Source organism: Globicephala melas, chromosome 15, assembly GCF_963455315.2.
Source record: "Globicephala melas chromosome 15, mGloMel1.2, whole genome shotgun sequence".
Taxonomy (NCBI): Eukaryota; Metazoa; Chordata; class Mammalia; order Artiodactyla; family Delphinidae; genus Globicephala; species Globicephala melas.
Genome location: NC_083328.1, coordinates 61,184,133 through 61,196,788, shown reverse-complemented (window position 1 = coordinate 61,196,788; position 12,656 = coordinate 61,184,133). Strand labels below are relative to the sequence as shown.

Here is a 12,656-nt window from a genome sequence, read left to right as displayed (position 1 = left end):
AATGCAGGTAAGCAGAGATATTCCAGCTTTGCCCACCTCAATCTGCCCACACATTCGTCAAACCACTGTTCATTTTTTTTTTTTTTTTTTTTTTTTTTTTGCGGTACGCGGGCCTCTCACTGCTGTGGCCTCTCCCGTTGCGGAGCACAGGCTCCGGACGCGCAGGCTCAGCGGCCATGGCTCACGGGCCCAGCTGCTCCGCGGCATGTGGGATCTTCCCGGACCGGGGCACGAACCCGTGTCCCCTGCATCAGCAGGCGGACTCTCAACCACTGCGCCACCAGGGAAGCACCCACTGTTCATTTGAGAAATGCATAGTGCACACCTACTTTGTGCTAATCCTTGGGTCCAGGAGCTGATTTGCTGGGAGCAAGACTGACAGGCCCCCTTGCACAGGGGAAAGAAATTCAGCAGAAGCTCTCACAATCAAATGTGTGATTGGGTAGACTCATGGAAATACGAGAGAGGACAGCGGGGACCTGACCTGCTCTGGGGGTGAGGGCAGGTTTCTCTCAGGAGGAGACCTGAAGCTGGTGTGCTTCTGAAGGAGCAGGCTAAAAATCAGCTGCTGTTGCAGTAATGCTGTGGACCAAAACAGCTCCGGACTCTGTGGCCACAGCAACAAGCATTTATTTTCATGCTTCTGGGGCTGCATGTTGACTGCAGTTTGACCATTAGAAGCTGGGCTTGGCTGGGTGGCTTTGGTCCAGGCTGTGGGTTGGGCTCAGGCCTACCCTATGATTTTCCTTCTGGAGCCCAGGATGAAGGGGCATCAGCTCCCAGGGCATGTTCTCATGGCAAGTCACTGGAGTTCAAAGACAAGCAAAGTGCACAAGCACATGTACATCCTCTGCATTGTGTCCGCTCTCATTCCGTTGGCCAAAACAAGTCATTTGGCTGAGGCTGAATCAGTGGGGAAGGAGGAGGGGAAGAAGAAATTGCTCAGTAACTGTTAGAACTATCAGCAACCAGGAGGAGTTAGGTAGGAGGGGGAATGGCATCCCAGATGACAGATTCCCAAGGTGGGATGGAACATGAGCCTTCCAAGCTCCTGGAGATCTGGGCGGGGGTGGAGGGTGTTGTTTTTATCACCTTCATTGCCCAAGACACAACACTGTCTGAGACTCCACAATATGGCAGCTGAAAGGACCCTTGTTGGAATGTAGTGGGTGTTGGGTTGGGAGGTTGGAAATGGTCCCTGGCCCTCACATGGGCTGATGTGTGTGGGAAAGGATAGTAGGGATGTTGGGAATGGCTGGTGTGTGTGTGTGTGTGTGTGTGTGTGTATGTATAGGTGGGGGCAGCATAACACGCACCAGAGAACATCCCTCATGCCCATCCCATGGGCAATCAGAACTGGCAAGGGGTAGCTCTGACATCTGACTTGCTGCCTCCTGCTCTGGCCACAAAAGGGGAAGGTGACACCTCCTTCTGGGGCCACTAGGGGAAGATCCAGATTTGAAAGAGCACCTGGGGCCAAGAGGCCAAGAGACCTGGGTTGAAATCCTGGCTCTTCCCTGACTCCCACATTGGAAGCTCTACAAGTGGCTTCTTTCCAGCTCTAGAATCCCTCTCTCCTGTGATTCTAGGAGGACAATACCAAGGCTAAAGAGGGAAGGGCCATGTTGAAATGATAAGTAGGACCTGAAATAGAGAATTGATGTGTCAGGAAGGACAGGGTCCATGCTTGGGGTCACTGTGGAGAGTGAATGGGTGTTGTCTGACCTTGGTAGCGTGGGTGGGAGGCTTCCCTCCTCAACATAACTCCTATTGGGATGGAGGTTCGGCCACCATGGTGGGGCTCTGTGTGGCACAGGTGGCACCCCACCCCCGGCCGCGTTAGGACAGAACATCTTCCCCTTGTAGTAAAAACTTTGACAGGAAACCTGAATATTTCTCCAACTGGAGTCTTTAGATCTCAGAGTTTCCAGGAACTTGTCTCTAGAGTGTAAAAGTTTTCCAGGAATTCTGAAATTTTGTATTTTCGGTGCTGATTATTGCCTGAAAAGATCAGAGCACATTCTAGATTACCTGGAGAACCACAGTAAAAAACAAGAGCCATAATACAATTCTTGGGCTGTGTTTGCCTTTGTATATTTGACTCAATTGGCACCCAGCAGTCATGTAAAGAGATGCTGTGGAATTTATTGTGGTATGTCTCAAACTCCTGAAATCTGGGTTTGTCTTTTCCTCACTGCCCCAAGCCATCGCACTGGCCCAGGACTCCACAATCTCTGGACAACTGCCACAGCCTCCTCAGTACTCTACTGATCTGTCTTCCCACCCTCCTACCCTCAGTGCAGTATATTTTCTACATGGCAGCCACTTTATATGCAAAGAAAGTGGAAGTCAGCAGGGGGGACTGACTTGGCCATGGCTATCATGGTAAGCATCGGAGCCTTAATGTGAACCAGCCAGTCTGACTTTGAATTAGTCAGTCAGTGTTAAGAATAGGACTTTGGGATCAGACTGACCTGTGGGTGGATCCCAGTTCTGCCATACCCTAGTTATGTGAGCTTCAGCACTCGACTACCTTTTTGTATTTTCAGTTTTCTCACCTGTAACTTGGGCCAATAATAACCTCATAGAGTTCTAATGAGGTGTCGAAGAGGCCAGTTGTAGCAGGGGTTGTCAGGCCGCCCAGAGCCTTGGTAATTCAGAATGCTGGAGTCAGTGACTGCATTTTATTGATAGAGGGCTTTCTCCCAAACCACAGCCTTCCCTGCATAGGCAGAGTAGAAGCACTGAGGAATTAACACATGTAGTATACTTCCACCATGGCTGGTAGTATATAACTACCCCAGCTTCCTCTCCGTTTCGGTGAAATAATTCTGAGGTCTGTGTCTTACACTGTTTCCTAGAGCTCCCCAACAGAATGAAGACCCAGATGCCCACCTGGCTTGATAACACCCTCCTTATTGGCTGTCTCCCCTGTCTCATTCCCTGAGTTACCTTATCAGCGTATCCTGTGATCACCTGCCTGCACTCAAGTCCTTTTTTCAAGGTCTGCTTCTGGGGAACCCAAACTAATACATAAAGCAGTCATTTGTTCATTCAACAAGTATTTATTAAGGCCTCCTATGAATCAGACTCTGTGCTACATCCTGGGAATATTGCCGTGAACATGACAGAATGTGTTGCTCCTCTCAGGGAGCTGAATGTCTCGGAGAGAGGCAATGGCAAGTAAACAAAAAATGCTATCATTTTGGATAGTGACAAATACTGAGAAGAAAATGATGTGATAGTGATGGGAGCCTTTTACATGGGGTGGTCAGAGAGGGCCTCTCTGGAGAGCTGAAGGATGAGAAGGCACCAGCCTTGAAACAATTTGGGGGAACATTCCAGAGAGAATGTTCAAAGTACAAAGGCTCTGAGATAAACATGTGCTTGGGGTATTGAAGGAGCAAAATAAAATTGTGTAGTTGAAATATAGTTAATTAGAGAGAACATGCTAGGAGAAGTAAATAGTAAGAAATAAATAAGTAGGTCGGAGAAGTAAAAAGTAAGCAGTAGCCAGATCATGCAGGTCCTAGGACACAGTAGGAAATCTGGATTTTATTGCAAAGGCAATGGCAAGCCACTGGGAGTTTTCAGCAGACGAATGATGTGATCTGAGTTGTCTTGTTTTTTTTGTTTGTTTGTTTTGTTTTGCTTTCTTCCTGATGCACTGCACAGCTTTCAGGATCTTAGTTCCCCAACCAAGGATAGAGATTGAATCCAGGCCCACCTCAGTGAAACTGCGGAGTCCTAACCACTGGACCGCCAGGGAATTCCCATGATCTGAGTTAAGAAAACAAACTCTCTTAGGCTCTGTGTGGGAAATAGTTGGTAGGAGACTAGGTTAAGGGCAAAAGCAAGGAGGCCAGTTAGCAGGCTATTGCTGTCCTTTCTGATGAGATGATGGTGGCCTGGGCTAGAGTTGCAGCAGAAGAAGAAAGGGAGAATGGGAAGTGGATAGATTTAAGACATTTTGGAGTTAGAGCTGACAAAACTTTGCTGATAGACTGAGTGTGGAGATTGAGGGAGAGGAAACAAAAAATGACTCAGTTTCTCCTAGTGCAACTGGGAGGATGCTTGGGTCATTTACTGAGATGGGCAAGACTGGGCAGACACAGGTTTTGGGTTAGGATGTGTACGAAGAAATGAAGAGTTCTGTATTGAGTTACAGACGGTCGATAGGTACCCAAGGGGACGTGCCCCATAGACAGTGGAACTATGTGTCTGTGACTCCAGGGGTTGGGAGGGGGGTTCTATGCTGGAAACGTGAATTGGGAAATCTTTAACCTATAACGCAGCACTGTCCAATAGAAATAGAAAGCGAGCCACGTAAATAATTAAAATTTTCCCAGTAGCCACATGAAAAAAGTAAAAAGAAACAGATGAAACAAACTTAAATAATATACTCATTTAAACCAATAAATCCCAAATATTATCTCAGCACGTAGTCAATATAAAAATTATCGAGGAGATAGCTGGCATCCTTTCTTCGACATCCGGTGTGTATTTTACATTTAGAACACATTTAACTCGCACTCGCCACATTTCAAGCGCTCATTTGCCACCTGCCGGCTAGGGGTTACCGCTTGGTTCAGCTCACCAGTGGAGGGTTTTCAAAGCCAGGAGCTTGGACCCACCCGGACAATAGAGAAGACGCACTTCCGCCGGACGGAGCGCCCCGGACGGAAATTGGAGGCGGAACGGAAGTTGCGCGTGTGCGTGCGCAGCCGCAGACAGCTGAGCCGGGAGCTTACCTACTGAGAGGAGCTTCCGCGGCTGGACGCCAGGCTTTCGGGCAGCGGTAGGTGAACGGAGCGCCGGCGGAGGTCGCTTGCGCCCTCGGCCACGCCCCACGTCTGGGACTGGAGGGGCGGCGGTGCCCCGGGAATGCGCGGTGTTCAAGGGGAGGTTGGCGCGGTGGTTACAGCGCGGACCCTGGAGTTCGGCTGTCGGGGTTCGCACTCCAGCCCCGCTTCCTACTCGTTTATGACCTTGGACAAGTCAGCCCTCTTTCCTCTGAGCCTTAGCTTTGTCACCTGTGAAGTGAGGATGATAGTAGAACCTGCCTCACAGTTGCTGTGAGGATTAAATAAGGTAATCCATGAAAAGCGCTTAGCACCACGCCTGACACATTGTAATCACCAATGAAGTGGGATGCTTTATTGTTTATGTTGAGATGAGGCTATTGTCTCATCGTTATTGTCGACTAATTAATGTGGGCCCTCACCGAGGCCCCCTACATTGTGCTATGCAAGCATTTTGTTCGCATTGTCACATTTGATCCTCACAACAGACATGGAGACAGGTGCTCTAATAGGTACTATTATTCCCATTTTACACATGAGGAAATGGAAGCTCCCAGAACTTAAGACGCTTCCACGTGCCCAAAGTTATCTGGCGAGGCAGCAGTTGGGTCAGACTCTGTCTCTCGCGTCTTAACCACAATGCTCTATACCCACCATCAAAGGAGGTGTGGGCTGCAATTGTGCAGTTACTGAAGACTTACTGTATGCCAAGTTAGGTTTTAACATCTTTAATTCTCACAACACCTCTGAGAGGTGGGTATTATTTTTATCCTTATTTTACAGATGTGAAATTCGTGGCTCAGAGGTGGGAATTTGACTTTCCCGAGGTCACACAACAAGTAAGGGGCAGAAACGGGTGACTTTAAAGTTCACACTAAAAGTCTGCTGTTGTCTGTCACTTGAAAGTAGGTTGGCATTGCTCCTGCCTAAAATGCTGGTAGCATGTACAGCAGGTGATGGGGTTGGAGAAGTAACAGGCCACATCTGCTCATTTTACATGTATAGCACCTGCCATGTTACTAGAATGGGAGATACTAAGAATATAAAAATGAATGAGATTTGTTCCCTGCTTTCAGAGACCTCCGGCTTACAAGAGATAAGCAGTAATTAACAGCAAAGTGATGAGTCTTGTGATAGTTATAAGGAGGCTTTGGGAACCTAGGGGAGGACCCCTAGACTTTGGCGGTGGTGGCCAGGAAAGGCTTCCAGGAGGAAACAGAGACCTAAAAGTAGTGTAGGAGTTGGCCACGTCAGTTGAGCGAAGATACACTAGTCAGAGAAAACAGCATGTGTAAAAGCCTAGAAGCTAGTGAAGATCAGTACAAAGATGTCTGGTATGGCTGGAGTGAGGTAGTCAGGCTGGAGATGTGGGGTCCATTAAGAATATGTGGTGGAAAGTAAGTCTCCACCTTTCGTACTTTGAGTCACCTAGGTTCCTTCCTGGGGGGCACCCACTGTTTCTTATGCATCCTAGAGATACTGTGTGCATTTATAAATATGTACCTGAATATTCATGTCTTCTTTCCTACACAGATTTGTGGATGGCCCGCTGTATCTAGTATAGCACTTTGCTTCTTTGCTTTTTTGTCATGTATAGATTCAACCTCACTTTCTAACGGTTGGATCTTATTCCATTGTATGGACGTACTGTGACTTATTTAACTAGTCCCCTATGGGTGACATTTAGATCTTTCCCGTTTCTTTGCTATTAGAAACACTGCTGCATCAAATATCCTTATGCATAGGTTATTTTGCACATGAGTCTATCTGTAGGATAAATACCTAGGAATGGAACTGCTTGGTCAAAGGGTTTTTGTGTGTGTTTTTTTTAAATTAATTTTTATTGGAGTATAGTTGACTTACAGTATTGTGTTAGTTTCTGCTGTATAGCAAAGTGAATCAGTTATACATATACATATATTCACTCTTTTTTAGATTCTTTTCCCATGTAGGTCATTACAGAGTACTGAGTAGAGTTCCCTGTGCTGTACAGTAGGTTCTTATTAGTTATCTAGGGTTTGTGTATTTGTAATTTTGATGGAAGGTGGCAAATTGCTCTCTGTAAAGGTTGTGCCATTTTCCATCTCTCTCCCCCAGTCATATGTGAGAGAGTCTGGGTGGGAAGTTTGAAGGGCAGTAATCTGAGACTCTTGGAGGTCGAAAGTAGTCACCGATCAGGCATATGGTGCCCCCATGTTAGATACTTTACTTTTGAAGGAACCCAAAAGAAGATGCCCTCAGTAAATGGTTTTCACAGTGTGGGGAGGCGGTGTAGCAAGGTGGCTAGGGACACAGGCTTTGTTGTAATAGAGACCTTTCTTTGAATCCCGACTCTGCTGCTTACTGGCTGTGGGAGCTTAGGTAAGTCCCTCAGCCTTTCTGTCTATTTCCTCCTCTCTGAACGGGGATAATAATAGTGTCTGTTGCCTGTGTTACTCAGGATGCTGTGAAGGTTTAAAGAGCTGATACACTTACAGCCCTTGGAACTGTTCCTGGCACAAGGTGCTACTTTGTTATTTTGTCAGGGCTTCTCATTTCATCTCTACCACCCCTTTGTTTTGAAAACAGACTACCTGGATTTGCGTCTCATCTCTGGCACTTCTTTGTGTGATATTTGGCAAGTTGCCTCAGTTTTTTCACCTGTAAAATATTATTAAGGGGACAATATTATTAAGAGTACCTTCCTGGGTTTTTGTGAGGATTAAATGTATTAATACACTTGGAAGTGCTTAGAGCAGTGCCCTGTATATAGTGTTCAATAAATGTTGGTGATGTCTGTCATTCTCTTGCAGTCTTTGGGCTGTTTTAGTGCCATGCATCCTTTACAGTGTGTCCTCCAAGCACAGAGATGTCTGAGGTGGGGGCCCTTGACCTCTGTGTCCTGGCTGCTGCTTAGGACCTGCAGGGCACACAGTGGTGTCCGCAGCTCTGCAGGTCCCAGTCCAGAGAGGCGGCAGGAGGATGGAGTTTGGAAGGATTTCAGCTCCAGGCTGGCCACTGGACCGACTTTTCAGCATTTTTTAAGAAGTGCTTCAGTTCCTCAAGAGAAACTGTCTACTCCAGATGTGGAGGACCCACCCCCATATCTCACAGTGGATGATCTTTTAGGAAGGCAGAGAAAAGGTTGGTTTTACTTTACTTCTCTTTGGACTTCCTGCTTTACTCCTTTCCAGTATCTGTAGTCTGATTCTTTCTTTCTTTATGTTTTTGGCTACGTTGGGTCTTCATTTCTGCACGCGGGCTTTCTGGGCTACTCTTGACTGCGGGGTGTGGGCTTCTGATTGCAGCGGCTTCTCTTTGTTGCAGAGCATGGGCTCTAGGCATGCGGACTTCACTAGTTGCAGCACGCGGGCTTCAGTAGTTGTGGTGCGTGGGCTCAGTAGTTGCAGCATGAGGGCTCCAGGGCACTCAGGCTTCAGTAGTTGTGACGCGTGGGCTTAGTTGCTCCATATTCTTCCAAATACTAGTCTTAATAATTAAATTTAAAAACATTGGTGCAAAATATCACATGCTGTACCATGATGTTTTCCAATTGTTGGGACATTAGGCTGTTTCAAAAATTTTTATATTACAAATAACACTATAATAAGTGCCTCATATATATGTATACAGATACATGCATATATAGATAGCTTCTTTAAAAATTTTATTCTGGAATAAATTTCTAGGAGTTGAATTGGTAAATCAAGGAGTCTGGATACCTTGTGACTCCTGCTCAGTATTTTGTAGTCCTTTAAAATTTGTTGTTCCCTTCAGTGTCTCCCTGACATAAGTTTGGTATTTTCTTTTTTTATACAAGGGAAGTGAGCCAAGGAAGGTTTAAAAAAAAATCCTGATTGTTTCTTTTTTTAAAAAATTACTGATCTTTTCTATTGGTTTTCATGTGATTATCCTTCAACTTTTAACTCCATTTAGAATTTATTTGGGTTTGTAGATTAAAGTGCGTTGGTGGGCACAGGGGTTGAAATAGGAATTTAGTTTGAAGGGTCTTACTGCGGTGTGAAATTGAGGTTCTTATAACTTTGTGCAAATGTGTTTTATGTCATGTTAGCCATGCTTGCTTTCACTTAAGACGTTTGAAGTTACTGTAGGAAGTTGCCTCATTTTTATTTTGTGGCTTTATGTACCCTCTGGCCACTGCTGCTCCCTCCAGAGTCTGGAGAACCTCATTTTGAGAAGGAGGAGTGTAACATGGATTTTTTAAAAAATAAATTTATTTGTTTTATTTATTTATTATTTTTGGCTGTGTTGGGTGTTCGTTGCTATGCATGCGCTTCTCATTACAGTGGCTCCTCTTGTTGCGGAGCACGGGCTCTAGGCACACGGGCTTCAGTAGTTGTGGCTCACAAGCTCTAGAGCATAGGCTCAGTAGTTGTGGCTCGTGGGCTCTAGAGCACAGGCTCAGTAGTTGTGGCTCACGGGCTTAGTTGCTCCGCAGCATGTAGGATCTTCCCGGACCAGGGCTCGAACCCGTGTCCCCTGCATTGGCAGGCGGATTCTTAACCACTGCACCACCAGGGAAGCCCTAACATGGATTTAAATTTATTTCCCCCAGGTTGATAATTATTGTCAACTAGTTCTCCCTTTTCTAATTGTTTTTATAACCATATTTCCTGATTCTCAGGTGCATGTTTTCTCCATTTTTAAATGATACGGCTTGTAATTGGTGTGTGTATATAATATAGTATTTCTTTTGTTCTGAAAGGCTGTCATTAATTTGGGGGTACATCTGGCAATTAATGATGCCTTAGAATTGAGGCAACAGGGGACTTAGCGGCTAACCAGTTGCCTCAGGTGTTTCTGGGGCATTTGGGGAGGAGCCCTTTTGAGACATGCGGTCCCTTTTCATCTGCCTACAGTGGAATTGCCCTCTCATTGCAGTCTACCTTGAGACCTATGGCTGCCAGATGAATGTGAATGACACAGAGATAGCCTGGTCCATCTTACAGAAGAGTGGCTACCTCCGGACCAGTAACCTTCAGGAGGTACACACATTTCCTGCTTCCCCTTGTTTCCTGGGCGAGATTCTGCATGTGTGCCAGTTCTTGGGTGGAGTTTCATGAGCAGGCTGTGGCCTAGTGACAGTGAATTCCCTTGAGGAAAGTGCAGTGTGGGACCGAGCTGTACTATTGTTGCAGTTATTTTTGAAACTTTTAAGGTAGTGCTCACCTTCAGGCAAGGAACTAGGTTAAAAATGGGCCTTGAAGAGGGGAATGGGGAGTTAGTGTTTAATGGGTACAGGTTTTAGTTGGGGAAGTTGAAATAGTTGTGGAGGTTGATGGTGGTAATAGCTGCACAGCAGTGTGAATGTACATAATGCTACTGAACTGTACACTTAAAAATGGTTAAAATGGTAAATTTTATGTTATGTGTGTTTCACCACAATCTGAAAAAAAAAAAGGGCTGTGGGTAGTGATTCTAAAAGGTTAATTTCAAAGGTCATAATTTTCTTTTTTTTCCTTGCTCTCCACCCAGGCTGATGTGGTCCTCCTTGTCACATGTTCTATCAGGTGGGAATTTGTTCTTTACCTAGAGAGTGAATATATCTTATATAATAATGCCAGAGCCAACGGTGCCAGGCTGGCCCTACCTATGGAGATGAGCCAGTGGATTTGCAGTTTTACACCAGTGGAGATAGTAATGGTAGAATGTCAAGTCTTGTACTGAGTACTATACGTGCACTAACTAATTCTCACAACAACCCTATGAGGTAGGTGCTGTTATCAAACTCATTTTATTGATGAGGAAACCGAGAGTGTGCTGAGTTGCCCAACTTTTCCTTGGGTTTTTCTTGCAGCCAATGGCACATGTTTATGATGTACCTCACATCATAAGGGCTAGGTACCGTCAGTGGTCAGGGACAGAGTTCTTCTGAACAGAGATGGGTGGCATCCATCAGAAGTGAACATACCCTGTTCATTACTTTGTCTCTGTGTACAAGGCATGTTGGTGTTATGTTTCCTCAGCTGGCTATACTATCAATTAATTAATCCAGCATTTTTGTCCTGAGGGTCTTTGCTGCAAGACATTGGACTAAGTTCTTTGAGAGATTCCGAAATGAACCCTTCCTCCATGGAGCCTGACTTTAAGGAGTCTGGTCTGATATGGGAACTAAGAGACATACACAAATAGCTCTAACATCTGGCAGAAAGCACTAGGTAAAAAATTCAAACAGTAAAAAGAAATTGCTGAGTACAGGGAATAGAATAGTTAAAGTGACAGGAGAACAAACTCTCCAACAGAGGAGAATTGGGGAGGGCTTTGTGGAGTAGATTGTTTTTGATTTTGGCTTAAAGGCTTGTCAGGATTTGGAGATGTGCAGGGAGGGCATCATTCTAGGAATAGTTTTGGCCACACCGGATGGCTTTCAGGATCTTAGTTCCCCAACCAGGGATTGAACCTGTGTCTTTGCAGTGAAAGCGTGGAGTCTTAACCATTGTACTGCCAGGGAATTCCCATTCTTCCCATTGTCTTGCTCTTTTAGATTGCTTTGTAGTTTATTTTCAGGTTCAGGTCTACCTTTTTTGACCTCTGCAGGGAGAAGGCTGAACAGACCATCTGGAATCGTTTACATCAGCTCAAATCCTTGAAGTCAAAACGGCTCCGCTCCCGAGTGCCTCTGAGGATTGGGATTCTAGGTATCTGGTAATTTGCAGATTTTGTGAATTTTGTGAGACTTGGGCTCCGTGTAGCTTTATATGCTAGGATTTCCCTTTGAGGCTGGATTCCCAGTGGTGAAGAAATCTTATACAATCTTATACATGCCGTTCAACTCTTATACTTAATGTCAGAGGCTGTAGGATTAAATGAGATAAAGCTCATAAGAGGGCTTTTCTTAGTGCCTTAAAGTAATAGGGACTGTACTCAGAAAGTGATCTGTCCTCACTAGTCTGATGGGGCTCATGGTGGCACAGAGTAGTGGATAGGAGAGAGTTTGGAGTCTGAAGGGGCAGCTTGAATTTACCACGTAGGCACCTTTTATCTTGACTCCTGAAGCATGCGCAAGTGAAGATCTAATTATTCACTGACCAGTATAATAGCCAATAGTCACATGTGGTCATTTAAATTTAATTACACTTAAATAATATTAAAAATTCACTTCTTCAGTCTCACTAGCCACATATCGACTGCTCAGTAGCCACACTTGACTAGTGCTACCAGTTTGAACAGTGTAGATACAGCACATTACCATTGTCTTAGAAAGTTCTGTTGGACAGCTCTGGTATAGATAGCTGGGAGGAATATTTCAGAAATAAATATTCTGTACCCTCATGGTCCCAGAATTTAGTCAATGTACTTAACCTTAAAATAGACTGTGTCCATTGTGGAATAGTTAAATTAATTCTTCTTGATGATGGGTCGAAACACAGGTTGGAGCATATCCTTTATTACACAGATTAATGTACTGAGTGATGCAGGAGGATGGAAAGATTAGCTAGAATATTTTGTTCCATTCCAGTTCCTTCATTATAGAAGCCCCTGGGTATATATCTGTTAGGAATGTCAGAAATCCCCCAAATAGTTTTTTTCTTTTAATTGTGGTAAAGTATATGTAACATAAAGTTTACCATTTGGACCCCTTTTAGATGTACAGTTCAGTGGTATTAAGTACATTCACATTGTTGTGCAGCCATCACCTCTATCCATTTCAGGAACTTTTTCATCTTCCCAAACTGAAACTCCACACCAATTAAGTAATGACTCCCCATTCCTCCCTCACTTCAATCCCTGGCAACCACCATTCTACTCTCTGCCTCTGTGAATTTTACTGCTCTGGGTACTTCATATAAATGGAATCATACAACATTTTGGTGACTGGCTTTTTTCACTTAGCATAATACCCTCAAGGTTCAT

General features: G+C 45.0%; 1 protein-coding gene across 1 annotated transcript in view; it reads left to right on the top strand.

The window, feature by feature from the left end:
- The first annotated feature begins 5,647 nt into the window (after positions 1-5,647).
- Positions 5,648-12,656, top strand: part of CDK5RAP1 (CDK5 regulatory subunit associated protein 1) — a 47,198-nt gene continuing 40,189 nt past the window's right edge. The window contains 5 exon segments of the mRNA XM_030830909.2: positions 5,648-7,820; positions 7,823-7,925; positions 9,684-9,787; positions 10,278-10,312; positions 11,340-11,440. Of these exon segments, the coding sequence (XP_030686769.2) occupies positions 7,764-7,820; positions 7,823-7,925; positions 9,684-9,787; positions 10,278-10,312; positions 11,340-11,440 (400 nt within the window). The 5' untranslated portion in view covers positions 5,648-7,763.